This window comes from Perissodus microlepis, chromosome 9 (assembly GCF_051167445.1).
Source record: "Perissodus microlepis isolate ML-2025 ecotype Zambia chromosome 9, ASM5116744v1, whole genome shotgun sequence".
In the NCBI taxonomy this organism is placed as follows: Eukaryota; Metazoa; Chordata; class Actinopteri; order Cichliformes; family Cichlidae; genus Perissodus; species Perissodus microlepis.
This window is the reverse complement of record NC_140469.1, coordinates 3,988,400-4,016,386: the sequence shown is the minus strand read 5'-3', so window position 1 is coordinate 4,016,386 and position 27,987 is coordinate 3,988,400. Positions and strand designations below refer to the sequence as shown.

Sequence of the window (27,987 nt, the reverse complement as noted above, 5' to 3'; positions counted from 1 at the left end):
AGAGATCACAGCACACAGACCAGATCAGAAGCTTTATTGGTCTCAACAAATACTGACAAACAGCAAAGAGAAGTTAGACAAAGGCCCTAATATCAGCCCACTGTTGGAAACATGAAAATACCCGCCTGGACCTGTTACAGTGAAAACCTGAGGAAAGCTGTTGTGTAAACTAGAATTTGCAAACTCAAAGTGTGCAACAGACCACTGCAGGCCAGGATATGCTGATCTGAGTTAAGGTCTACAGCTCAGCTCCTGCCCCTGCTGCGCCATCACAGAGGAGAAGAGGTCAGAGAGAAGCGAGACGAACTGAAGTACAAATCTATAGATCTATGGTTACTCTAAAATAAAACTCTATACAAACACGGTAGATAACAAAACAGACTGTAACACGAGAGAATAAAATTATAAATATAGACTTTGCAATTATTCCAAAGTTAAAAAAATTTCTTCTGAAAATTCAGAGTTATTGAACAGTTATTTTATTGATTGTTTAAGAGACGCAGCCAATTACACATTTCCACAACCTGACAGATCCCAGCAGAGGTGGCAGGATGATGTTAAAAGTTAACAAGATTAGTAATGTAATGAGGAGAGAGCACATAGTACTGTGATCATGGTAGAAATCTGGCGACTGATGAGGCCTGAATGAAGGCAATGGTTTTGTTCATCTCAGCATGGCGTTGCATCTCATCAAGACACTGCTAAGTCAAGAAGTCTAATAAAGTTCACCCCAAAATCAAATGGACATGGACCTTTGGTCTCTAGGGCTATGTGTGCACGCAGATGCAACTTACCCAGTTTTGGAGACCTATGCAAACATCTCCATGAATAATATCTGTTCATCTGTTTTACAAGTTTATGTAATTTTGGGACTTTTGATGATGTATTTGATGTATTTTGTGTAATACTATTTTAGAATGTTCATTTTTCTCTTTTTTGAAATTCTAATGCCATTCTGTAATTAGGAGAGTTTTCTCATAACACTGTAATGATGTTTAAGATTTTCTAGGAATTACAGGTTTTGATTTTTACACACTCAACACAATGAGGAGACTCATGTTAATTATGGAAACCTTTTCAGTAAACCGGACTTTTGTCACTGTGAGACCGAAATGCAGTTGTGAATGTTTCAAATAAATGTCTGAATTTTTCTTTTCTTCATGTGAGGAATAATTTCTGTCATGTTTTTAACTCTCTCTTTCGTGGAACCACTGCTTTACTAAAATCAATGCAACATTTTTTGTTCACAGAACCCTTTTCTTACAATAAAAATCTGTTGATAACTTAAGTTTGCATTAGAGGACAAATAAAAGGACTTGACTCTGAGTAGCGCAGTCTGTTTAATGTTCTGAAGGGGCCTTTTTTAATTTGACATGTGTGTTTTGATTTTTTTCCCTGATATCTTAACATTACAAGTAAATATGATCAAATAAAGCAACTTGGATCAGATAACGGTGAAACTACTTCCCAGGACTGATTTACAGATAAAATAACAAAATGGAGAAATCTATCTCAAGATGTTTTGATGCAGATTTTTTTTTTTTGAACATCTCAGACAATCAACTGAGCACAGCCATGTTTCCTGGCAGAACTGCCACTGCTGATCATACAAGTTGTAAGTCCCACTTAAAACTTTGCCTCCAGTTTTTAAGTTCACCTGAATAAAGCTGTGCCCCATCCAAAGGGCAGTTTCCCTAAGTGACGGTTGGTTGTTTTCACATGAAGTGATAATGATGACAGTAACTGAATGTCGAAATGACGTCACAGGACCTGCCAACAGAAAGGTCACTGTAACGTCAAACAAATTCAGGTGACAACAGGATGGAAAACATGGCTCGTCCGGATCAGAGAATAAGGGGTAGATGCCATGGTAATGGGGTCTATCAGGTTTGGATTTGGTCAGTTACGAGCTGCAAATGTCAAGTATTGGTATGCTCAACATGTGATTGGCTCCTATCCTTAGCATGTGATCGGCTTCTGTCCTCAGCGTGTTTGAACATCAGGATGGAATTGTAGATCTTGAGGGCAGGACCGAGTTTGATTGACATAATCCGGATGATGTCCCGCTGGGTGAGCAGGAGGAAGGCCCGTCCATCAATTTGCTAGAACAGAAGCAGGAACAGATCAGATCATTGCCACTGTCACGTCATTAGCTCTACGCCACCAGATCATCTCGTCCGGTCATCTCACCTCGTCTCTGAACTGTTTGGCCTGTTCCTCACAGCCGGGGAGAGACTCTATGAAATCTGACACCTTAGAGGGAAAGAGAGAAAAAAATCCATTTGTCATACAGACAGTCAGTAAAATGTGTGCAACGCAATGTACGTTAATACAAATAAATTGAATGAGCACTCTTATTTACTATCACCACGTCAATTAGTGAACTACATAGCTGCAGCATCTCTCCATCTCTTTTGCTCTCTGACCTGTTGGACGCTCCAGTGTTGGACAGTCTCAGCGTGGACTCCTGCGACACCTGGCAACAATTTGCGGTGTTGCTCCCAGCATAGTGACAGGTCGCGGCTGGGCTGTGCTGACATGGCTGAGAGGAAGACAGACTGGTGGAGGGCGGCCTGCAGACTGGATTCTAGAGGTCAGAAACACCAGTCAATGACAACCACATGGCAAAACCTCAACAACAAAAATGACAACACCTTAGTACCAAACAGCAGTGGCTTCATAAACAAACACAACCAATAACAGTGAGAACAATTTTAAACTCCGCAAATATAGAAATTTCTATTCAGTGGTGAAAGCAACCAACAGGGGAGTGAACAGCAACATTGATTTACAATATGAAATGTTAATGTGGTGTGACGTCATCCACAAACACTGTTTTTCACAGTAAGACACAGAGACCAGCAGAAACCCCGCAGAGACCTGCCACATACCAAATATGAACTTATTTAATATGTGGAGAGTCAGCAGGTCTCACCACTAAACACTAAGATGGGCATCATGTGATCCTGATCAATCAGCCGATTGGTAATTGGAAAGACTCGGATGTCCTTACAGGATGTCAATACAGGATTAAGCACACAGAGAACAACTAAAACTGCAGCTACCATGGTGAAATGTTTCCATAGAAACAGCCACCTTATCTGCCTGCTGTTTCCATGGAAACAGTGAAGAGAGCAATGTTGTTTCCAGAGTGTGGATGAGTTTATATGTCAGTGACCATTTCCACCATCACAAACAGCAGCGTTGTAGTTTCACCTTTTTTATGCCACAAAACAGCTGGAACACATCCTGTGATGCTGCAGCTGCAGATATGTCACACCTCACTTTTATTTCTGAAACATATGTATCTGCTTTCTGTCTTATATGTAAACTCCCATTCAAAAAGAGGGGCTGATGCATCTGAAGCTGTGTGCTAACTGACCCTGACCTGAAGAAGTTCAACACATGTCTGTAGTATGTTTCTGCATACAGCAGTTCAAACATGAATATCTGTGTTTGTATTCAGTAGTTTAGCTGCTGTTGTCTCTCTGAAACCTGACGTCAGCGGTTTGGTGAATTCTGCAGTATAATGCAGAACAGTGAACAGTGAAGGAGCAACTCTCCACTTTAAACAGCCCACCACCACCCTCCCCTCTCTCCCAACTTAGTACCTGGGCTGAGGACTCTGAGATGAGGCTCCTCCTCTTCCTGTTTCACACGAAGGAATGTGGTTGGCTGGGGCATTCGGGTGGTTCTAGCCATAAAGTAGAACACAAGACAACCATTATGAGTGGAAAAAAACAAAGAAAATAAAACAGCATTCTACTGTGAGTCCACTGTATTTTCACTCTACTGTGGGTCTATATTGAACTTAAATATTCAGAATCACTTGTGTATTTAAACAGGTTTTACTCACTGTGGGATCTCACCCTGTTCTCAAGACAGAACTTATTAAGCCAATTATTCTAAGTCATCTAAAGTGATGGTTTCTCCATAGAAACTGTGTCAGCTTCCAAAAAGACAAAAAACAAACTAAAAACCAGCAACAAACAACTTAAACATAAACAATTACAAAGAAAGAACAGTACAGTATCCACATCTGAACCAAAGAGTAAAACAGTGAAATGTGGATTATTAAATATTAGGTCTCTCTCCTCCAAGTCTCTGTTAGTACATGACTTAATAATTGATCAACAAATTGATTTACTCTGCCTTACAGAAACCTGGTTGCAGCAGGATGATTATGTTAGTTTAAATGAATCAACACCCCCGAGTCATTCTAACTACCAGAAACCTCGAAGCACAGGCCGAGGGGGCGGTGTGGCAGCAATTTTTCACACCAGCCTATTAATTAATGAAAGACCAAGACAGACTTTTAATTCATTTGAAAGCCTGATGCTTAACATTGTCCACCCCAGCTGTGAAACTCAGAAACCAGTCTTACTTGTTATCATCTATCGTCCACCTGGGCCTTACACAGAGTTTCTGTCTGATTTCTCAGACTTTATATCTGATTTAGTTCTGAGCTCAAATAAAATAATTATTGTGGGTGATTTTAACATCCATGTAGATGCTAAAAATGACAGCCTCAACATGGCATTTAGTCTGTTATTAGACTCAATTGGCTTCTCTCAAAATGTAAAAGAACCCACCCACCACTTTAATCACACTCTAGATCTTGTTTTAACATATGGCATAGAAACTGAACATTTAACAGTGTTTCCTGAAAACCCTCTCCTGTCTGATCATTTCCTGATAACATTTACATTTACAATAATTGATTACACAGCGGTGGAGAGTAGATTTTATCAAAGTAGATGTCTTTCTGAAAGCGCTGTAACTAAGTTTAAGAATATAATCCACCCACTGTTATCATCTTCAATGCCCTGTACCAACACAGAGCAGAGCAGCTATCTGAACGCTACCCCAACAGAGGTCGATTATCTTGTTAATAATTTCACCTCCTCACTACGTACGACTCTGGATACTGTAGCTCCAGTGAAAACTAAGGTCTCTAATCAGAAGTACCTGACTCCGTGGTATAATTCTCAAACACGTACCCTAAAGCAGATGACTCGTAATCTGGAGAGGAAATGGCGTGTCACAAATTTAGAGGATCATCATTTAGCCTGGAGAAATAGTTTGCTGCTTTATAAGAAAGCCCTCCGCAAAGCCAGAACATCTTACTATTCATCACTGATTGAAGAAAATAAGAACAACCCCAGGTTTCTCTTCAGCACTGTAGCCAGGCTGACAAACAGTCAGAGCTCTGTTGAGCCAACCATCCCTTTAACGTTAACTAGTAATGACTTCATGAACTTCTTCACAAATAAAATTTTTATCATTAGAGAAAAAATTACCAGTAATCATCCCACAGATGTAATATTATCTACAGCTACTCTTAGTACCATTGATGTTAAGTTAGACTCTTTTTCTCCAATTGATCTTTCTGAGTTAACTTCAATAATTACTTCCTCCAAACCATCAACGTGTCTTTTAGACCCCATTCCTACAAAACTGCTCAAAGAAGTCCTGCCATTGATTAATTCTTCGATCTTAAATATGATCAACCTATCTCTAATAATCGGCTATGTACCACAGGCCTTCAAGCTGGCTGTAGTTAAACCTTTACTCAAAAAGCCATCTCTAGACCCAGCAGTCTTAGCTAATTATAGGCCAATCTCCAACCTTCCTTTCATATCAAAAATCCTTGAAAGAGTAGTTGTCAAACAGCTAACAGATCATCTGCAGAGGAATGGTTTATTTGAAGAGTTTCAGTCAGGTTTCAGAGCTCATCACAGCACAGAAACAGCTTTAGTGAAGGTTACAAATGATCTTCTTATGGCCTCTGACAGTGGACTCATCTCTGTGCTTGTCCTGCTAGACCTCAGTGCAGCGTTCGATACTGTTGACCATAATTAGAGCGATTAGAGCGATTAGAACATGCTGTAGGTATTACAGGTACTGCACTGCAGTGGTTTGTATCATATCTATCTAATAGACTCCAATTTGTGCATGTAAATGGAGAGTCCTCTTCACACACTGAGGTTAATTATGGAGTTCCACAGGGTTCAGTGCTAGGACCAGTTCTGTTTACATTATACATGCTTCCCTTAGGCAGCATCATTAGAAGACATAGCATACATTTTCACTGCTATGCAGATGACACCCAGCTCTATCTGTCCATGAAGCCAGATAACACACACCAATTAGTTAAACTGCAGGAATGTCTTAAAGACATAAAGACCTGGATGGCCGCTAACTTTCTGCTTCTTAATTCAGATCAAACTGAGGTTATTGTACTCGGCCCTGAAAATCTTAGAAATATGGTATCTAACCAGATTCTTACTCTGGATGGCATTACCTTGGCCTCCAGTAACGCTGTGAGGAACCTTGGAGTCATTTTTGACCAGGACATGTCCTTCAACGCACATATTAAACAAATATGTAAGACTGCTTTCTTCCATTTGCGCAACATCTCTAAAATTAGAAATATCCTGTCTCAGAGTGACGCTGAAAAACTAGTTCATGCATTTATTACTTCCAGGCTGGACTACTGTAATTCATTATTATCAGGATGTCCAAAAAACTCACTGAAAAGCCTTCAGCTAATCCAAAATGCTGCAGCAAGAGTACTGACAGGGACTAGAAGGAGAGAGCAGATTTCTCCTGTTTTGGCTTCCCTTCATTGGCTTCCTGTTAAATCCAGAATTGAATTCAAAATCCTGCTCCTCACATACAAGGTCTTAAACAATCAGGCCCCATCTTATCTTAATGACCTTGTAGTACCATATCACCCTATTAGAGCACTTCGCTCTCGCTCTGCAGGCCTACTTGTTGTTCCTAGAGTATTTAAAAGTAGAATGGGAGGCAGAGCCTTCAGTTTTCAGGCCCCTCTTCTGTGGAACCAGCTTCCAGTTTGGATTCGGGAGACAGACACTATCTCTACTTTTAAGATTAGGCTTAAAACTTTCCTTTTTGCTAAAGCATATAGTTAGGGCTGGACCAGGTGACCCTGAATCCTCCCTTAGTTATGCTGCAATAGACGTAGGCTGCCGGGGGATTCCCATGATGCATTGAGTTTTTCCTTTCCAGTCACTCACTATGTATTAATAGACCTCTCTGCATTGAATCATATCTGTTATTAACCTCTGTCTCTCTTCCACAGCATGTCTTTTATCCTGTCTTCCTTCTCTCACCCCAACCGGTCGCAGCAGATGGCCACCCCTCCCTGAGCCTGGTTCTGCCGGAGGTTTCTTCCTGTTAAAAGGGAGTTTTTCCTTCCCACTGTCGCCAAAGTGCTTGCTCATAGGGGGTCATATGATTGTTGGGTTTTTCTCTGTATCTATGAAGCGCCTTGAGGCGACTTTTGTTGTGATTTGGCGCTATATAAATAAAATTGAATTGAATTGAATTGAATTCAGTCTTATTTATATAGTGCCAAATCACAACAAGAGTCACCTCAAGGTGTTTTATACTCTAAGGTAGACCCTACAATAATACATACAGAGAAAAACCCAACAATCATATGAGCCAATATGAGCAAGAACTTTGGCGACAGTGGGAAGGAAAAACTCCCTTTTAACAGGAAGAAACCTCCGGCAGAACCAGGCTCAGGGAAGGGCGGCCATAAGCCGCGACCTGTTGGGGAGAGGGGAGGATGACAGGACAAAAGCCATGCTGTGGAAGCTTGAAACTTGAATTACAAGTATGATTCAATGCAGAGAGGTCTATTAACACATAGTAAGTGAGAAAGGTCACTGAAGAAGAAACACCCAGTGCATCATGGGAATCCACCATCACCCTACACCTATTGCAGCATAACTAAGGGAGGATTCAGGGTGACCTGATCCAGCCCTAACTATATGCTTTAGCAAAAAGGAAAGTTTTAAGTCTAATCTTAAAAGTAGAGATAGTGTCTGTCTCCTGAATCCAAACTGGAAGCTGGTTCCACAAAAGAGGGGCCTGAAAACTGAAGGCTCTGCCTCCCATTCTACTTTTAAATACTCTAGGAACAACAAGTAAGCCTGCAGTCTGTAAGCTAAGAGCTCTAATGGGGTGATATGGTACTATAAGGTCATTAAGATAAGATGGGGCCTGATTATTTAAGACCTTGTATGTGAGGAGCAGGATTTTGAAGTCAATTCTGAATTTAACAGGGAGCCAATGAAGGGAAGCCAATACAGGAGAAATCTGCTCTCTCTTTCTAGTCCCTGTCAGGACTCTTGCTGCAGCATTTTGGATTAGCTGAAGGCTTTTCAGGGAGTTTTAAAGACATCCTGATAATAACGAATAACAGTAGTCCAGCCTTACTGTTTGAATGTGGTCAAGTGTGTTTTTAGCTTATATAATCTATCTTATATAACATCTACTCAACTATCACCCACACACACTGCAAAATATGAACTTTATTCTGAAAATGAGAAAGTTCCTGAAGAAATGTTATTATGCCAGTGCATCATCAGTAGCCAACAGGAGCTAAGGATTCCTTTCTGGAGGTTGGAAGAAGTATTGGCAGCATAATGTGGGTACTTTGAAACAACCCAAATAAAGCCAGCTAAAAAGAGGTGACTCAGGCTTGAAATCTCAAAATTATTTTAAAAGGCCAAAGTATTTACAGCCATCCAATTATTGCCCTATGGCTGCCTCATTGACTTGATTTATGGTTATATAAATCAAGTCAATGAGGCAGCCATAGGGCAATAATTTGTAGAGAAAAAAATATCATGAACTTTCATGAACCCTGATAATTAACTGCAATATTGTTGACCTTTTATTTTGAAAGTCAAGTATTACTTGTTGAAATAATTATATGTATGCTGTAATTATATGTATGCTAAAATAATTAGAAAGCTGAATTTGTGTTTCAGTGTGAAAGAGGCAACTATAAAAGTGTTACATGTTATTTTATTATATATTGAATTTTATTTTGAAAGGTCAACACATTTAAACACTTCCTGTTTGTAAAGTAGTACTCATAAAAGAAGCAGTATGGCATCTTTAGAATGGTGGCAGTTATTGATGTGCAGAGGTAGCACCGCAGAGAGAACACCATGTGACAATTTATTTGCAATGCCAGATGTAGATGTGATAAAAACACACAGCGTACGAAGCCACCTAATCCTAAATTTGCTCAGTGAATTCAGAGATGACCTGGAATTTCCAGCTAAAAGGAGTCATGGAATTCCAGCATAAACAAAGCTTCTTCAAACGTTTCCATTTTTGGTGTTTTTTACTGTAGCCTTTGTGGCCAAAATGTTACTGTTAAAGAGGCTGATGTGAAGTACTTAAAGAAGGGACAAACCAGGGGGGAGACAGGAACCTATCCTGAAAGTAATCAGGCCTTGGTGGACATCAGGCATGGGATGTGTGAACAGCAGCACATTTTTCCTTTTGATGTTTGGAATTGATTCGACAGATTGAAGGTGCCGTTTGGTTTTGTTAATAAATTCTATAACGTATAGCAAAAATTGTCATAATTTCAGGACCATGGGCAGTGCACACCATTTTCAAAGTCAAAGTCAATTTTATTTATATAGCACATTTAAAATAACTGTTGACCAAAGTGCTGTACATTTCAAATAATCAAAAGAGATAAAAGCATAGGAAGACATGACAACATTTTAAAAAGAAGCATAAAATAGGAAGATTTGAGTAAGAAATAAGACAAATAAAAGTAGTAAAAAGTCATTCTGATTTAAATGCAAAGGAATAAAAGTGGGTTTTCAGACAGGATTTGAAAGTGTCTAATGTTGGGGAGGTCCTGATGTGAAGGGGCAGTCACAGCAAAGGCTCAATCTCCTCTGTGCTTTAATCTGGAGCATTTGATCTGCAGACCTCAATGATCTTGCAGGACTGTACCAGTTCAAAAGATCAGAAAGGTATGAGGGTGCTAGCCTGTGCAATACCTTAAAAACAAATAATAAATCTTAAAATCAATTCGAAAACTAACTGGCAGCCAGTGTAAGGATCCTAGTATGGGGGATGTGTGGTCTCGCTTGCGTGTGCCAGTTAGTAACCCTGAAGCCTGAAGCCTTTTGGACCAGCTGAAGTTAGCTAACTGATGACAGACTAACACCTGAGTAAAGACTATTACAAAAGTCGAATAGCTCTCTCAAAGTCTCTGGAACAGAGGAATGGCTTCACTTTTGTTAGTAGCCGGAGATGAAAGAAACTGGTTTTGATTACAGCATTGATCTGTTTATCAACCATTGATAAACAGTTAGAGTTCTTAATGATAGTCTTGAAATTACTGATACTGGACGCTCTATGGTCCCAGTTTTATTGGACCTCTCTTCGGCTTTTGATATGGTGGACCATAACATCTTATTATTAAGACTTGAGCACACTGTGATACCCACAGAGGCACTGCCCTTGACTGGTTTAAATCATACCTCGCTGACAGGTCCTTTTTGGTTAACTTGGGCACCTTCTCTTCCTCTGCACTGGCCTGTTGCAGTGTGCCTCAAGGATCAGTTTTAGGCCCTATTCTTTTTCATTGTATTTGCTCCCTTTAGGCGCAATCTTTGAAAATACAATATTAGAGCAGGGCGAAATGGCCAAAAATATTTGAAAATTTGCGATAACGATATAACTGACGATATAATTGATGCGAGACAAAATACAACTCCACAACTTTACTAGCGCAAAAAAAAACCCATCCATTTATTTTAACTTAAACAAGAAGCTGTTTTTTATATGCATTAAAGCTATATAAAAATTTAACAGTGCAAATGCAAATTCCTTGCTGAAAGTTTAACCAAAAGGCATTTCCAGTAGAAATGGGCTGACATATCCTGAGCATAACCATGTATAATATCCACTGAAGTTAAAAAGAGGTGCTTTGCAACATTAAACTGCTTTGTGCCAAATAAAAAAGTCAAATATGTATTTTTCGGACCATAAGGTGCACGGGATTATAAGGCACATTAAGCAAAACAGTCAGATAAATCAAACTTTATTCAACTCATTCTTCCCATGTTGTTGCAGTATATGAATGACTAACCTCGTATTGTGGATGGATTATCTCAGTTGTCCTCCTGACTGAAGTTTGGTCCATTTACAGCATCCTGCCATGCGATTGCATTTGTCCCTAACCATCAGGAACCCTCACGTTAACTTTTATCGAGGGGAAAAGTGTTAGCTTAAATCCTCCAGCTTCACTGTTTATGTTATGCTAACATAGCTGTGTCGCTAGCGATCATGTAGCACATCATTATATACCACCTAGCCCAACTTCAGTAATCCTACAAACTTCACTGCTGTTTAGTTTTCTGTCTTTATTTATGTTGGAAGTGATAGCAGAGCTGTACGTTTGAATGTTTTCAGAAATCTCTCAGTCAGAACATGCTACATCATGCTTAGGTAACTAGCGAAACTAGCGAGCTAACTTCCACTAGCTTCCTGCTAACTTCTAACTCCGTTAAATGTAATAAATTCTGTTTTCATGGATGCCTGGATGTTATACTTCATAGTTACACCTGGTAAAGCAGCAATGCTGATCGTTTTATTAAAGATGAAAGAATTTAGACAGTTTTTAACTCTCAGTGACCTGAGAGGGACGGAGTTTAGGACCCAGATTACTCCCAGATTTACGAGCACCTTAGTCCGACAAATACGGCAATAACGATGGCCCGCTTGCATGTTCTACAAAAAAATGTGCTTTGTTGTGTATCTGACGGACAAACACCAAACCAGTTCCACATCACTGAACTTGCACCATTTTTACAAACCAATTCTGGTTCATCCGTTTCACTCAACAATTGGCCATGTGCGTATGAAAACAAAGGCCGTTTTACCCATATTCTATCGCGATATTTCATTTTCTTGTTGTTGCCTAACATTGTAACGGTATTACCGTGAACGGTATAATATGGCCCAGCCCTATACAATATCACCTTTCACTGTTACGCCGATTACATACAGATCTATTTTGAACTTACTGATGACCTTGTTGTGTCTCTGCATTACTTTCGAGAATGCATGCGTGAGGTCAAAGAATGGTTCCTGAGTAATTCTTAAACAATAAGAAGACTGAGATCATCGTGTTCGACAGTAATATCCCTCGTGTCCAACTTCATGCAGCTTTGGGTCCCTTTGCTAGCTCTTCTTTTGACTATGTCAGTTAGGTGTATTGCTGGATAGCTCGCTCAAACTCGATACCCTGTCTGCTGTACCGAGATCTAGCTTCCACCAACTGCGCCATATCTCTAAGGCTAGGCATTATGTTCCACATGAGGACCTGGAGAAGCTTATTCACGCTTTTGTGACCTCCAGGTTGGATTATTGTATTTCCCTGTACTTTGGTCTTCCCTCCTCCTTAGACTGCAAACAGTCCAAAATGCGGCGGCCCGAGGCGGGTACCAGGAAATTCTGCTCTATTACTCCTGTTCTAGCTGGCTTGCACTGGCTGCCCATTAAGTACCGTATTCAATTTAAAATATTACTGCTCATGTTCAAAACCATTAATAAATTAGCGCCGAGTTATCTTAGTGAACTTCGTAGGCCACATACTCCTGCTAGAACACTTAGATCTCGGCTGAAGTCTTGGGGTGACCGTGCGTTTGCTCTGGCTGCCCCGGTACCTCCCCCTTGCTATCCGCGCCTCTGATTCTATTGCACTGTTTAAATCACGACTAAAGACCCACTTATTCAATCTTGCCTTTCCTTCTAGTTAACATTTCACTTATGATTTCACATTATGTACTTTTATGCTTATTTCAATTCTTTGTTTGATATGTATCTGCTGCTTCTCCTATATATCTGTGATAGTGATCTTCTTGCATACCTAGTACTTGCTTTGGTCCTACTTCTATTTACCTTTCTTTTATTCTCTATGTTACTTGTTAAGCACCTTGGTATACCCTTGGTTTTTAAGTGTGCTTTATAAATAAAGTTTATTATTATTATAATTCGTGTCAAAAATCACTCCTAGGTTCCTTGCAAAAGGTTTTCTTTTTTTTATAAATTTCAAAGTCGTAGTGGTCACAGGGACCAAACGCAATGACCTCTGTTTTTTGTTCATTTAAATTAAGAGAGTTTAAAGCTATCCATGCCTTAACATCTTTCAAACAATCTAATAAAACCTTCAGAGGACACACAGATTTAGATTTCAGTGGCAGGTAAATCTGTGAGTCGTCTGCATAACAATGACATGAGATTTTTTTTTTATTGAGCCCATTGGGAGTATATAAATCGAAAAAAGGACTGGGCCAAGAATGGACCCCTGCGGAACCCCACAAGAAAGTGAGGTTTCTAAACTCATGAGCTGCACTACATTTTTTATTTGCGGGCCTACACAAATTCAGCTGCATGCATTATGACAATATATAATATATAGATCACAAATGTTCACACGCACAACTCCCTCATGAAATCTCTCAAATTCCCTTTTTCACTAAACAAATCCAACAAAACTGTCACCGTAGGCCTACATTTAATGTCCACATGTATAACCTTTATACATGTACATGCTCTTCTGACTACAATGTAACAAACTGCACCTGTCCTTTTAATAAATTACCTGCAATTAAACAGCATTTATTGGTTTGTGAAATAGCACTAGATTACAAGGTTCTTGTGAGATTGGGCATGTCCAACTCAAACTTTTGTAAATCACCCATAAAACTACTCACACCAGTGCTACTTGTACTCACATGCTATTTCGCCTCATTTAGGTAATCTGGCTCTTTGTATCAATCATAAGACTGGGATTATACTTTCTATGTCTGCAACCCTGCTAGGGTCCACTCAGGTTAGAGTGACATAAATTTCCTTATCACGTAGTGAGCATCAGAGTCCGTGTGGATGTCTGTGTGCCTCCCCTGATTTTGTGAGTGCACAGACTCATCTGCGGGAAATTTTAAAAACTTAAAAGTTTAAAAACAAAAACAGACTTTTTCCATCAGTACTGATGAGCTTTTGTAAAGAGACAGCTGGAAATAGGGGCTGAATAGTCTAATAAACCCGATTTATAATTGTGTGGCTCGATGCTATTCCATTAGCACAGTTAATGATGAGAATAAGAAATCTGACAAATAATATATAGTGTGTCTCAGTGCTATTCATAGTTTTCAGTCACGTGACCAACTTGCTACCCTGGTGGGCAAAACATTATTCCATCATGATAGCCAATCGTGGACCATACTGCAGGACAGATGCGCGAGGAAAAACAAAGATGTGAAGAGAAACTGTGTCAAAACTATAATAACTATAATAAATCTGACGAATAATAAACAGTGCGCCTCAATGCTACTGCACTGGCAAATTCAATAATTATAAACCTGACAAATAGTTGTGTGCATCAGTTATATCACACACACAATTACTGGCACACTCAATAATAATAATAATAATAAATCTGATGAGCCTTGCCACACTCAGTTAGGTGACAGAGTGCGACAGGCAGTAGGAGATAGAGATATGTCTGAGTAATGTCCCTGATTATGGGCTAATTTTAGGGCCACTCTTACAAACACTTAACAGGCAAACAGAATCTTGCCTCATCTTCTCACTCTCACCTGTCTGTCAGCCTTCTTCTCTTGCCAAGAGGAACCAGCAGCTCCTCGTCTCTGGGTTCTGCCTTCTGAAAGCTTGTGCTGTTTAACACAGAGAGAAACAGATACCATGTAAACACCACTTGTTTTTCAGAATTATTTGCAGGACAAAATAATGACCAGCTGTTATTCTTCTGGAATAATAGAAATAACAGAGATCCTCTTACTGTAGACGTCATTTCCCATTCTATGTTTGTTTACATGCTTGGAGAAGCTCTATTCTCATATTTAACAGTACAAGATCCACAATAAAAGCATTTTCTCCACCAGTCTACAGTTACCTGTCTGACTGGTTGTCATGCTGGCGCACGGTGACAGGTATGAGGGTTATGACTCGTTCTCCGCCCAGCCTATCAGGAAGCACCATCTCCTTACGCATGTTAATGTCAGAATATGGACAGCCAAAGGCACTAGGTGACAGAGTCAGACAAACATTTAACAAAAGAGAAACACAAACACCGAGAAATTACAACCAAGCAAACACGAATCACCAACAACAGAAACAACTCAGCAAAACAAGTCAGCAAGCACAAGCATTACAGAAATATGACTCCTCTGTATTTAGTCATAGGCAGGTACGCAGTATTTTGAACAAGCTGGAGGCGTGACAGAACTGGCTAAGTCCAACACAAAAGTGTGTTACAGTAATCCAACTGATACGTGTATTACTGTCACAGTAGCTGCTGGGTCTAAAACCCAACATTTCAGTCTTCTTTTCATTCAAATGTAAACAGTTCAAGGCTATCTGAGCTTTAATTTTCAGCAAGACATTCAATAAGTGGTTTAATTGAGATCCTTCTCCTTAAAGGTATGCTTTCTAAAAATGGATCCCAAAGGAAGGAAATAAAGTGAGAAAAGCAGTGGGTCTAAAATTGGCAAATTTATCAATGAAAAAAGTACAGAAATGTATTGCACATATCAGACGAGGCTTCCAAACAGACTGTGAGGCATCAGGAACGGAGTCAATGGTCTTACGTGGGTTATGACAGTCAGATGAAATAATTCTCGATAAAGTCTTTAAGCAGTGCAGTGTTAAAGATGGTCATGGTCTTTTAAGATTTGAACTGACACCTGGAACTTGTCCTTCTTTGACCTGTGTTCAGCTCTGCAACACTCCCGTCTGATTGTATGAGTTCTATCATTATCTATCAAATTTTGGGTCAGGAATCTGTGGGGTAGGTGAGAAAGGTACTTGTGATTTCTTTGTGTAACAGGTATCTGTGGTTTGTGAGACCGGTTTCTGTCACACTTAAAAGGGTAAATGTTCCTGTGATGGTTGTATGAGGTATTGTATATGTATATGTAAGGGAATTAACTGTAGTGTTTTGAATGAGACAGGTACCTGTGGTGTCCAGTGTATTTGGCTCCTTTGATGTGTCCGACTCCTCTGCAGCCTGCAGTAGGACATACTCCCTGAGAGGGGGAGGGCAGGTGGGACAAACCTGTCTCACACACATGATAACAATGAGTGAATCTGTCCTGCTATAACTTTCCTTCTGAACTGTAACACTGTCTGACCTGTCTGTCTGACTAGTCTGTCTCTCTCTGACCTGTATGTCTGACCTGGGGGGGGTTCCAGTGGATGTCCAGTGCGCTGACACCAGCCAACAGGATGCAGGTCGCAGAGGTCGCTGTCACACCACACATCGAACTGTGTCGACCACCCATCGTAATGAATCTGTAGACACACACCTCGTTAAATACTTCCTGGCATCAAACGTGCACACTTGACTATTGAGGTATCTCATGTCACGTCATGCGCGTGAGAGGTGCTTGCTGTATTGGATGTGTGCTAGGGAAAAATGTGTACTCCCTGACTGGCTAGGAGGTTGCTGGCTACTTCTGGGTGAAATTGGGTACAAAGAAAGTGCTGCAGCAAAAACCTAATAGCGATTGCTCTTGGTGTTAGCAAATTGCCAGTTTGCCTGCATCTTGATGCATAAACTTTTCTGGAAGGTTATCTGTAGTTTTTCATGCAAATATTAACTGCTAGCCAAGCAATAGTACAACTTGAAAAAATGCAACACAAACTGAAAATGGAGAAGATAAAATCTGTGTATTAACAAGGGGTTATATGACTGGTTTATAAGCCTGATTCACTTGAATTTAGCAAATGTTTTCACAGTAATTCAACCTCCAGCAACCCCTTACAACAAGTCAAGGAATACTTATTTTTCTCCTCACTAACTCATGACTGGTTGTTGTCAGACATTCTGGTCTGGTCTCTGTGACTGGAGCCTTATTCACTAAGTCCTATATTCTGACCTATATTTTGTCACATGTCCAAAATGGTAGACGAGTTAACGATTATCACTACATCACACACACAGATACACATTACCTTCACCCTGTAGTCCTCTGTGTCTGTTACTGTGGCAACGCGTATTAGCATAGGGTTTCTCCTGTCAACTGCCTCAAGCTTATGGTTCACCTGGAAACCATGTGGCGCTCTCTGTTGGACAAAAGTACAGGGAAAGCTCTAAGTTACCAGAAACAGCTTTCTGATTGGCTTCATGTTTGCATGAGCCTCCTCAATCCATACCAGAGTAAAGGCTGAAATAGGAGCAGCAGTAGAACCGGTCTCCTGAAGGTATTCCTCCCAAACAAAGTTTTCAGGGTTGGGGTGACCTGCAAAATAAAGTACTAGAGTTTTACAGAGGAATACTATATGGAAAATTATTATGTGCTTAAATTACTGTATAGGGTGTGTCGTCAATTAGCAGCTGGTTCATTTGTGCTTTGTCCTTCTCCCATATGCTCTTCCAGTATTGCTCAGTCTCCAACCTTGGTGATGCTGTTCTCATGTTGTTCCCCTGCCACTGAGAGTACACCTTGGATGGTTCTGCCTCCGATAGTTGGTCAACCTCGCCCCGTGCTACCTTGATCTTGGCCCCTAGTCTCCTTCTCCACCGAGGGTACTGCTTTTTTTGGCTATTCAAATGGTAACTTAGCATCTCACTGATCACTGTTACCAGAGTGTAGATCAGCTGGCTGGTCTCAGTAATGGTCGCAGTAGGTATTGTCCGTAGTGCTGCATTCACATCACCTAGTAGATCTTCAGAGGGTTCCGAGGGTACTTCACGTAATCTTGGTAACAGGCTACGGAGTGTCCAGGTTTCAAGCTTCACCGTGATCCTATCTTTCAGGTCAGTTCCTCCTGAACTCACCGCTTCCTTCCTCCATTATACTTGGGGCTTAGTACCCAATCTCAGATACCCGACCTGGCGTCCGGGCTCCCCCTTGCCGTAGCATTTGTGTTGCACCTCATCAATCCCTAGCTGTCAGAGCTGTTCCTTCTTCCGAATTTTGGAACACTGAGCTACTAGCTGTTTCGCCATCAGTCTGGATGCTGGGTATCGATGTGTGAGTGTGTTTGTTATTTGCCTGTCATTCTATGGTAATGTAAGTTCATAAGCATAGAGTTCAGAAGGACTGCATACCCTGTGGCGCAGTAAGAGGTCGTCCCTGTTCTTCACACCAGCCCACCGGATGGATGTATGGACTGCTACTGTCACACCTGGTGGATCAGTACAACCATCAATCCATATACCCGGTTTAAAACACGTTAAATAATAAATATCAAGTGACATGAAACAGCTCCAACACTACAACCTAAAAATACTGAAAACAGAAAAAGTCTGTCGTCCTTCTGTCTCACCAGTAATCATATGTGTCATCCCAGTTGTCAAAGTGAACAAGGAAGCAGTCATCGATGACATCAGCAACAGAGGCGACACAGACAAGTCCAGGATTCTTTCTGTCGACTGCCTCCAATTTCATCCCCACCCTGAACCCACATCCCTAAAAGACAGGCAGGGGATAGACAGATACTTAGTCAGACAGACAAGAGTATCTTGACTGCAATGCAACAGGTGAACAGAAAGGTTCGACAGACAGACTGTATACTGACTCCAGTGCAACATGTGAACAGGGCTGCTGGTGCAGACTGAGAGTCTGTGGACTGAAGGTATTGCTGCCAGTCAAACTCTGTCTCACTGTGACCTGCAGACAAACAGACAGGTGTTATAACCCATGCCATGTAGTTACCTCTGAAGGGACTGGTCCACTTGTTTTTTACCTTTAGGTGGATGAAGCTTGTGGTTGTGCTCTTTACACCAGCCTGCCGGTCTAATATTGGGTGAATCTGCATTTACCCAGAAGTCATAACACTCTGAGTACCCATCAATATGAAGGCGTAGCCGACAGCCAATCGCCTGATAGAGACAGGAGGGCAATGAGACTAGATCCAAACAGGAATGCGTAAGTGGATGTGAGTGACAATTTTACCTCTGCAATGGTCACCACACAAAACATGGAGGGGTGCATTGGGTCAATGCCTTCCAACTTCATCCCAACTTTAAAACCAGTTTTTCTACTAGGAAAGGTCTGGGACTGAGAGTCAGGTAAAAGAGACAGAAACAGGTCAGAGAGAGTCAGGCAGAGATCAGACAGATGTTTTCTTCTTTTTACTTTTAAATACTTTAAAGATATTTAAAGTATTTGCACAACAATTCAGACAGCATAACAAACTTGCTAACCATTATTTAAAGATAACAATTGTTCTTTAACATTTTGTGTTTGAGTTCCAGCAGTTACAGTGATGCAGATTGCAGTGCAAAATCACACTGGGTTTTCAGCAGGAAATGCATCTTCTAGTTTTTATTTTCCCTATTTTTGGAACCCTATCAATACCTGAAAGACTAATACCCAAATCTATTATTTATAATTCTAATTGTAGATTTATATGTTAAAGGGGAAAATGTTTATGTGAGTGCAGTGAGACTGTGGATTTGAACAAATCAAACACCTTGGAACTGTTAAGTCTATAAAAAAGGCTAAAAGGTTGAGTGTGTTTTTGTAGCTAGAGGGTGGTGGGACATTCGGTGGATCTTTGAGCCAAAGGCAAAAAAGGTTGTCACTTAAAGTATTGGCTGGGGATTGGCAGCACAGTGGTGCAGTGGTTAACAGTGTTGCCTCACAGCAAGAAGGTCTTCAGTTCACCTCCATCACCTGGGCTGGGCCATGTGCAACCAATTTGGTCGCACATGCGACCTAATCTCTCAATCGTGCAACAAAAGAAAATCCTAGGTCACACTAGTGCGACCAGCCATTCGAAAAAAAAATGTGTGTCTCTGTGTGGTCAACAACAGACACACATTATGCTGATATCGTGGTCTAAACTAATCAGAGATGGTCAAGGGCAGGACTCTGATTGGCCGTGGTTCAGATATTCCTGTAGGCCTACACGTGTGTGCGTTTGAAAGTGTAGGCAGATAGAGAGAGTTGAGCAGCCTAGGCCCAATAGAAGTGGATGTAGCTGTGGGTAATAAGAAAAGATGAAAAGAACAATTGATCACGTTTTCGTTAAGTTAAACCCTGATCCGTTCGAAATTCATAGCCAGTGCTCTGACACGGAGCCATCAACCTCTCAGGTTATGTCTAGCACTGGTCCGGAGACAGCATCAGATAACGAGCCACATACGATCGACTCCGAAGAGAGCCAGTTTCCCTGGCTGAGATACAGTAAAGCTGACAACATGATGCACTGTATTTACTGTGGTGATTGTGGAAAGACCATGGCCGGCAATACTGCATTTGTGACTGGTGCTAATACGTTTCAAATTGAAATGCTGAAAAAGCACAGTGTATCCAGACAACATATTATACGTCGCGATAAATGCACTGCAGGCAGCAGCAAACAGGTCGTCAGAGGAGACCGAGATAATGATTAAGTTTAACATTGCCTACGATACTCCCAAAGAAGAAGTTCCGTTCACTAAGTTCAAGTCTGAAATACGTTCAAGCCGTTTTTCTTCACAAGAAAAATGGCTTGAACATAAACCCCACGTACAGAAATGATGTGGTGTATGCCCAGTTTATAGATAAGATAAGATATCAAGCTGTTCAGATATTCAGAGGTTAGGTTTGAAGACTGAGACACTTTGAGGCACTTCTAATTTAGATTTTCTTTTAACATATTTTGAGATGTTATAAGTTTAAATTTCAGCTCAGTGAAGCACTTTAAGCACAAGCACTTTTTCAGTAACTTGTTTCTCTTGTAGATCTGTGCTCCAAATAAAGAACTTTGTGCTGACAAGATTGTTAGTAATCAATATCGTCTGTATGGACAGCAATGTTCAAAAAAAAAAAGTGAACATGTAAAACTGTGGTGTTAAGCAATGCAGTTGAAAAATTTGGGTGCTCCTAAGAAAAAACGTTAGGCGCACCAGTGCAACAGTGTGTTACACACTGTGTTTTCCCTGACTTCCTCCACAGCCTCCGTCTCTGTGTTAGCCCTGCGACAGACCTGCGATCTGTCCAGGGTGTACCCTGCTTCTTGCCCTATGTTAGCTGGGATAGGTTCCAGGCTCTCCCTGATGAGGAAAAGAAGAAGAAAAAGGATGGATGGATTTTCTGGTGATTGTTTTTTTTATTTTGAATTTTCTGTTGCGTTCAGGTATTCTAGCAATTATCAGCTGGTCTCTCATGCTGTGTATTAGGAATTACAACACGGTTAACTTAATTTGCAAGTTTTCTTATTGACAGTTTCAGTTTGTTCAGTTAAAGGTTCAACAGTTGACTACAGTAATACTTGGATTTTCTACGATTTGAATTTGGATCCGTGGAAATTCTAGATTATTGCAGAATTCTTTGCATTTTTCATGTATTAGTATTAATAAATCCAGTTTTCTGTCAATGCTTGTTGAGAGACTGACTTCTGTTTCAGCAGTCTGTAGGTTCTTGGTGTAAGTTTACAGATCCAGCTTCAATTGTTTTAGATGTTTTGGCTCTGTAATGTTATTTTATCTGTTTTAGTAGTGGCCAATAAAATCCTCTCGGTCTGTTAAATTCCCCACTGTGCTATTTAATTTGTCAGTGTTCTCTAATTGTTTTTACGTGTAGTATTGTCAGAGTTAATGGAATGAAGTTGACGCTGTTGTTGCTGCTGTCCCAAAAACAGCACATTCTCCCTCTTTCTCCCTCCTCTTTTCTCTGGCTTCCTCTCACAGTCTAAAGACATGTACGTTAGCTTTATTAGTGATTCTAAATTGGCAATGGACAGGAGGCAGAGAGTGAGGTAGATAGTTACCTCGGTAAAGACTGTGAGCGGAGCAGCTTCAGCCTTCTGCTCAGTTAGGTACTGCTGCCAGGACCAGGACCGCCTCTTCACATTCACTGAGGATCACAGATAATCACATCACTGCTCCAATTACTCTGTTTCATTTCTGCTTCAGTAACAGCTGTGACATTCCTGCTGAAATCACTGAAGGACAAAAGCAGGCAACCTCACAAAAATAAATACATATATATGTATATATATATATATATATATGTATATATATATATATATATATACATACCTAAACCTAATAACTGGTTGGGCAACCCTTAGCAGCAACAGCTGCAATCTAGCATTTGCGATAACTGGCAATGACTCTTTTACAGCACTGTGGAGGAATTTCATCTTTTCAGCCCCACTGGAGGTTTTTCAAGCATGAACCACCTTTTTAAAGCCACGCCACAGCATCTCAATTGGATTTAGGTCAGGATAGGCCACTCGTTTTGTTTTTCTTAAGCTATTCAGAGGTGGACTTGCTGGTACGTTTTGGTTAATTTGTGCTGCAGTACCCAACAGCGTCTAAGCTTCAGGTCATGAACAGATGTCCCAAAATTCTCCTTTATGTTGTTTTGATAGACAGCAGAAATCACTGTTTCATTTACCACAGCGAGTCTTTCAGGTCCTGAGGCCGGAATCATTTTTTCACACAGGGCCATGTAAGTTTGGAATTTTTTCCCCTTGAAAATGAACACTTTCATTAAAGAAACTGCATTTTGTGTTTACTTTTGTTATTTTTGTCTAAAGGTACATCTGTTTGATGATCTGAAACATTTAAGTGTGACAAACATACAAAAAATAGGAAATCCCAAAGGGGGCAAACACTTCTTCATACCACCATGTATATTTATATATATGTATATAGAGAAATAAAACCTACATTTAGATACTGCATTTTATGTTTCTTTGTGTTATTTTTGTCTAATATTTAAATCTATTTGATGAGCATTTAAGTGTGACAAACACTTTTTCACACCACTGCATACACGTGTGTCTGCATGTGTATATATATATATATATATATATATACACACACAGACACACACACAACCAATACAAGGTTGTGTGGCTCTGTAAACATGACAATGTTTAACATCCTATATATGGCAATGAGGTATTTTCTTTAAGGGCAACACACACTGACAGTGACTCTTCTAGTGTTTAATGTTAAGTTGAATGCTTTCTCAATAGCTCAATAACATATTAGTGAAAATGCCAAGATTTTCATTAATAAGTTATTAGTGCAAAAGTCAAACGTTATTATAAAGATAAACTGTAATCCATTTTTATAAGAACTGTTAGTTACTTATTAATTAAAAGCTAAACTTTTAACAGTCAAAGAAGCTATGGCACCCTGCATATGCTCATCAATACAGTTTTTGTTTACTACTAGCACCTTTTGAGCAGTTTTTGTCAGGCCTACATCGATACAAATACATGGATACAAACGCTAGTGAATATTAATTTAAATATGGGCGACATACATTAAATGTACATATAGACATATATAAATACATAAGCTACACATATATTCATCATCTTACTATAATACGATATACCACAATCGTGTACCAAGCTGTTATATATCACAAATGCCTGCACAAATCTAAATATGTAAAACAGTTTGCAGACATTCACAAATTGTTACACCTTGCAGACTGAAAGGGATCTGGGTCCTAGCAGGTGAACTGTCAGTTTAAACAATAGGAAAAGATTATGTACATCAAAACAAATGAAAGTGGACACAAACAACAGTGAATATCTGGAACAGAATTGTAAAAAACCCTGAAAGAAATGTTCTCATTGGTTAGGAATAAGTAGGTCTGATGATGATTAAGTTTCAGGATAAGAAGCGATCTTGCTACACAGCAAAGAGTGTGAAAGCTTTTCTTTAGGTAAGACTTACATCTGTGACATCAACTGGAAAGTGAAAAAAGATCCATGAAAACGCTCCAAAGCTGACCTGCTAACAACTAGTTAATACAGTTGGAACCATCTTGATGAACAATATTAATAATAATAATAATAATAATATTCTACACAATCTGAAAATGTGACATTCAAGAAAGTAATCTAACTTGTTTGAGTTATGTTTCATGAACCCAGAACGTTCAACTATTAACATCTGTGCTTTTTTATCTACTGTACAGTAAAAAAAAAAAAAAAAAGGCTGAATTGGGATCCTTGGCATCCAATACACACTCAACACAAGGCTCCAGCCTGTCTCTCTCAACCACCCAGGTTAGGAGGGAACTGAGGAGGATTAATGGCAAGAAGGCAGCGGGCCCAGATGGCATCAGCTCGAGGGTCGTCAGGTCCTGCGCGGACCAACTGTGTGGGGTGATGGAGCACCTCTTCAACCTGAGCCTGAGGCTGGGAAGAGTCCCACAGCTCTGGAAAACCTCCTGTGTTGTACCAGTGCCAAAGACTTCACGCCCCAAGGACCTCAACAGCTACAGGCCGGTGGCTCTGACATCCCACCTGATGAAGACCCTGGAGCGGTTGGTCCTGGCTCAGCTTCGGCGCCTAATAAGCTCATCACTGGACCCACTTCAGTTTGCCAACCAGCCTGGCATTGGAGCAGATGATACCGTCATTCACCTCCTACATCGTTCCCTCGCTCACCTGGAGACCGCTGGAAGCACTGTGAGAATCATGTTCTTTGATTTCTCCAGTGCCTTCAACACTATTCTTCCCTCGGTTCTGAAGGACAAGCTGGAGAACTCTGGAGTGGACAATCACCTCACTACCTGGATTTTGGACTACCTCACCGACCGACCACAGTATGTGAGGACTCAGGGCTGTGTGTCGGACAGGGTCGTCTGCAGTACGGGGGCCCCACAGGGAACGGTTCTGGCTCCGTTCCTCTTCACCATCTACACTGCAGACTTCTCCCACAATTCCACCCAGTGCTTCCTGCAGAAGTTCTCTGATGACTCTGCAATAGTCGCCTCATCACTGATGGGGACGACAAGGAGTACAGAGGACTGACCCAAGACTTTGTGGACTGGTGCCAGCAGAACTACCTCCAGATCAACGCCAGTAAAACCAAGGAACTGGTGGTAGACTTCCGCAGGCACAAACATCCTCCACTGCAACCACTGAACATCCAAGGTATGGACATTGAGGCTGTGGACAGCTACAGGTACCTTGGTGTTCATCTGAACAACAGACTGGACTGGACTCATAACTCAGACGCCCTCTACAGGAAAGGGCAGAGCAGGCTGTACCTGCTGCGGAGACTCAGGTCGTTTGGAGTGGAGGGCCCACTCCTGAAGACCTTCTATGACTCTGTGGTGGCTTCTGCTATCTTTTATGGTGTGGTCTGCTGGGGCGGCAGCATCTCTGCCGGGGACAGGAAGAGACTGAACAGGCTGATCCGAAGGGCCAGCTCTGTTCTAGGATGCCCTCTGGACCCAGTGGAGGTGGTGAGTGACAGGAGAATGGTGGCTAAGCTGTCATCCCTGTTGGACAACATCTCCCACCCCATGCAGCAGACTGTGACAGCACTGAGCAGCTCCTTCAGTGGGAGACTGTGGCACCCACGGTGTGGGACGGAGAGATTTCGCAGGACTTTCCTCCCCACTGCTGTCAGACTCCACAATAAAGACTTTAACTGATCAAACACACACATCCACACATGTGCAATAACACTAATGTGCAATAATCTTTTCTGTCATCGTTGTATTTTTACTCAGTTGTATATAGCATTTGTATTTGTATTCTATTTTTATCTTATTGTATATTTATTTTATTTTATTCTACTGTATATAGTATTTTATTTTTATTCTATTCTGTACAGTTGTGTACTGTATTTATTCTTATTGTATCCTAATTTTTGCCTCATAACTTTTGCACTGTCCACTTCCTGCTGTGACAAAACAAATTTCCCACGTGTGGGACTAATAAAGGTTATCTTATCTTATCTTATCTTATCTTATCTTATCTTCAAGTGTAGTAAGGCCACAGGTTTTGCAGGAGTTGTAAAATAAACCTTTAGCATCTGACTAAAATGCAATCTTAACTCTAACAACGGTGGATTTTACAGAAAGAGTTTACCCAGGTGAGTCAGGAGCTGAGTGTGTTACCTTGAGCGCTGCTGATTTTGCTCTTCATCTCTTGTCTTCTTCTTTGGTTCCTATCTGCTCAAACAGAAAAACAAACACAGAAGTAAAGTTTGAACTGATGTTGTTCAGTTAAAGTTCTAGCAGTTTATTATCTGAACCAGTCAGGTAATCAATGAATAAATCATTCAGTACATACTTAATAATCCAAGTGGGTGCAGCAAAAATCACACCAAGAACACAACACATAATCCTCAACGAGATGAAAAGGAGTGACAGCAACACATCTGCAAAAATTACTATTCGTTAATGATCTATTAAGGTAAGGACAAGTGCTCTCCAAAATAAACAATAAAATATGATGTCTCCAGTTTGTGAAGACCACCTAAATGTTTCACAGTGCCACTTTACTCTGTTACCCAGTGTTTCTGCTTCAGGCTCAGTCACATAAAAAGAGCTATATCATAAGTCATAGGTCACCTATTCTAATCAGAGACGTTATCAAACGATGATAAAATTGTTATTAAATATCTATAAAGAACATAAAAATCTAACTAAAAAATGTGATACAAGTGCAAAAAGGACAAGAGATTAAAGCTGCAGAAAACATTGTTGAAACAGTGTCAATAAGGAGCAAAAAGCAGTCAAAATCTAAATAACAACTTTGGAATGTTCTTCAAGAAGCCTAAAATACTATTCCTGAAGACTTACTAAAGAAAGCTGCCTAAGACAGTTCAAGCTGTGTTGAAAAATAAAGGTGAAAAGCTCATAGAAAAGTATAAACTCTGTGTTTGCCTTATACACTGTATTTCCATTTATGTTTGCACATCTGAATAAATTGCTGCACCTTTTTCCCCATTTTCCCAGCAAAATATAAAGTAAATAGGTGTGGTTCACGACTTTTGCACAGTACTGTATGAAGTAAAACAAAATATATATTGCATCCAAAAAACTAAAATCATTAATATTTATAAATGTTAATCCACTTGCACTGTCAAGTGCAAGTGGATTAAATGTATGAACTTTTTCATAGTCACGTTAGAATTTCAGTTTCAGGAAATAAAAAGTGAAAGATTTAAGATTAGAATAGTCTTCTAAAGGAGCACAGAGACAAACATGTGATCTAAACTCCAAACTCACACAACAGCTATAACATCAACTACAAAAACCTCAACATCAACACCAGCATTTTGACTCTGAATCAACTAAATCACCAATGAGCTAATTGTCAATGATTTTTGACAAAAACATTGTGACTACACTTGTCATCATTTTCATCATGGCAGGAAGCAACGCCATTAAAACACACAGGAAGTCAACACACATTCACCTTCAAAATAAAATCCTACATGTTTTGGGGGCAACTGCATCACCTCTGAGAAAATGAAACCCATCAGATTCTCAAAAACATTTGTGGCTGTCAGAAATATAAATGTAACAGATAACATATTGAAGATATTAATTAATCTTATATAATAACTATAAGATATTAATTATTTTTCATCTCAGAGAGTATTTTCATGTATACATCAGTTTGAAATGGTTAAAGTACTGAAACACTGAGTGAGTAAATATAACTGAGTGAGCATGCTCAGTTATATTTATTCTTAATATACAGAGTAAAACAATCTCTCTGTAGCCGCTGTACTTATGGTTAAATTGTTATATGTGACTCAGTTAGCTTATAACACATTCTGTTTAAAATATACAAAGTAAAGTTAAAGTTATGAAAGCACTCGAGGTGTACTTGTCCTGTTCTATAAATCTACACAGATCTCGTTAGGTTTACTGATAATTATTGTTTGGATCTCAAAATGTAGCTCAAAAAACTTTAGGAGTTTATTTTGATAGAATATTTTTGTTTTCAATTCTGCCTTTTATTTTTAAGAAAAGCATGATTTAAAAATAAAGTCTAATTACGCCCCCTGTTGGGACTCTCTATTGCGGTTTCTGGACTTTTATTGCAAAAAAAGACGACTGTAAAGATCTTGTTCTGCAGCAAAAGCTCTTATTATGAAGGCGCGATCGGAAGCGCGCCAAATGAGTGTGTCCCGGCAGCTTCTTTCAGGAAACAAACAGCGGAATGAGGCGGCGGTCCGCGTCTCTCCCCGTCGCCCTGAGCGCCCCTGTGAACGGCAGCAACAGCGACAAATAGGCAGCTAAAGTAGCTACAGGGCCAGACAGAGAGGGACGAGGCGAACCGACCCAAGTACCGGAGCGCAGTATGAGACTTACCAACCGCGATGAGCCGTCTCAATCTGCTGACACACGAAACAACACGGAAACGCCGAGAAACGGAGCCTCTGCGCAT

The 27,987-nt window shown here is 40.3% G+C and overlaps 1 protein-coding gene across 2 annotated transcripts; it reads right to left on the bottom strand.

Annotated features, from left to right (window-relative positions):
• Positions 1–19: 19 nt before the first annotated feature.
• l3mbtl4 (L3MBTL histone methyl-lysine binding protein 4) lies at positions 20–27,987 on the bottom strand. 2 transcript variants are annotated; one of them, XM_084938757.1, is made up of 19 exons: positions 27,912–27,983; positions 25,876–25,963; positions 25,701–25,754; positions 21,586–21,671; positions 18,783–18,887; positions 18,574–18,709; positions 18,406–18,497; positions 18,154–18,296; positions 17,936–18,012; positions 17,038–17,123; positions 16,837–16,947; positions 16,059–16,173; positions 15,838–15,937; positions 14,777–14,905; positions 14,460–14,537; positions 3,612–3,694; positions 2,427–2,587; positions 2,191–2,253; positions 20–2,102 (listed from the first exon to the last, which is right to left on the bottom strand). In XM_084938757.1, the coding sequence occupies exons 3-19, from the start codon at positions 25,726–25,728 to the stop codon at positions 1,920–1,922; spliced, it is 1,776 nt and encodes a 591-aa protein (XP_084794883.1). In that variant the 5' UTR covers positions 25,729–25,754; positions 25,876–25,963; positions 27,912–27,983; the 3' UTR covers positions 20–1,919. The 2 variants fall into 2 exon arrangements, with proteins under 2 accessions (XP_084794883.1, XP_084794882.1); XM_084938756.1 differs by lacking the exon at positions 25,876–25,963 and having other exon boundaries at positions 27,912–27,987.

What these genes read in the sequence shown, in the direction of transcription:
- l3mbtl4 (XM_084938756.1), bottom strand. Translation starts at nt 27,987, where the DNA reads ATGCGCAGAGGCTCCGTTTCTCGGCGTTTCCGTGTTGTTTCGTGTGTC. An exon ending in CGCTCACAGTCTTTACCGAG is followed by an intron (nt 18,888 to 21,585) that starts GTAACTATCTAC and finishes CCTGACTCTCAG; the next exon opens with TCCCAGACCTTTCCTAGTAG. An exon ending in CCAAACAGTTCAGAGACGAG is followed by an intron (nt 2,103 to 2,190) that starts GTGAGATGACCG and finishes CTTCTGTTCTAG; the next exon opens with CAAATTGATGGACGGGCCTT.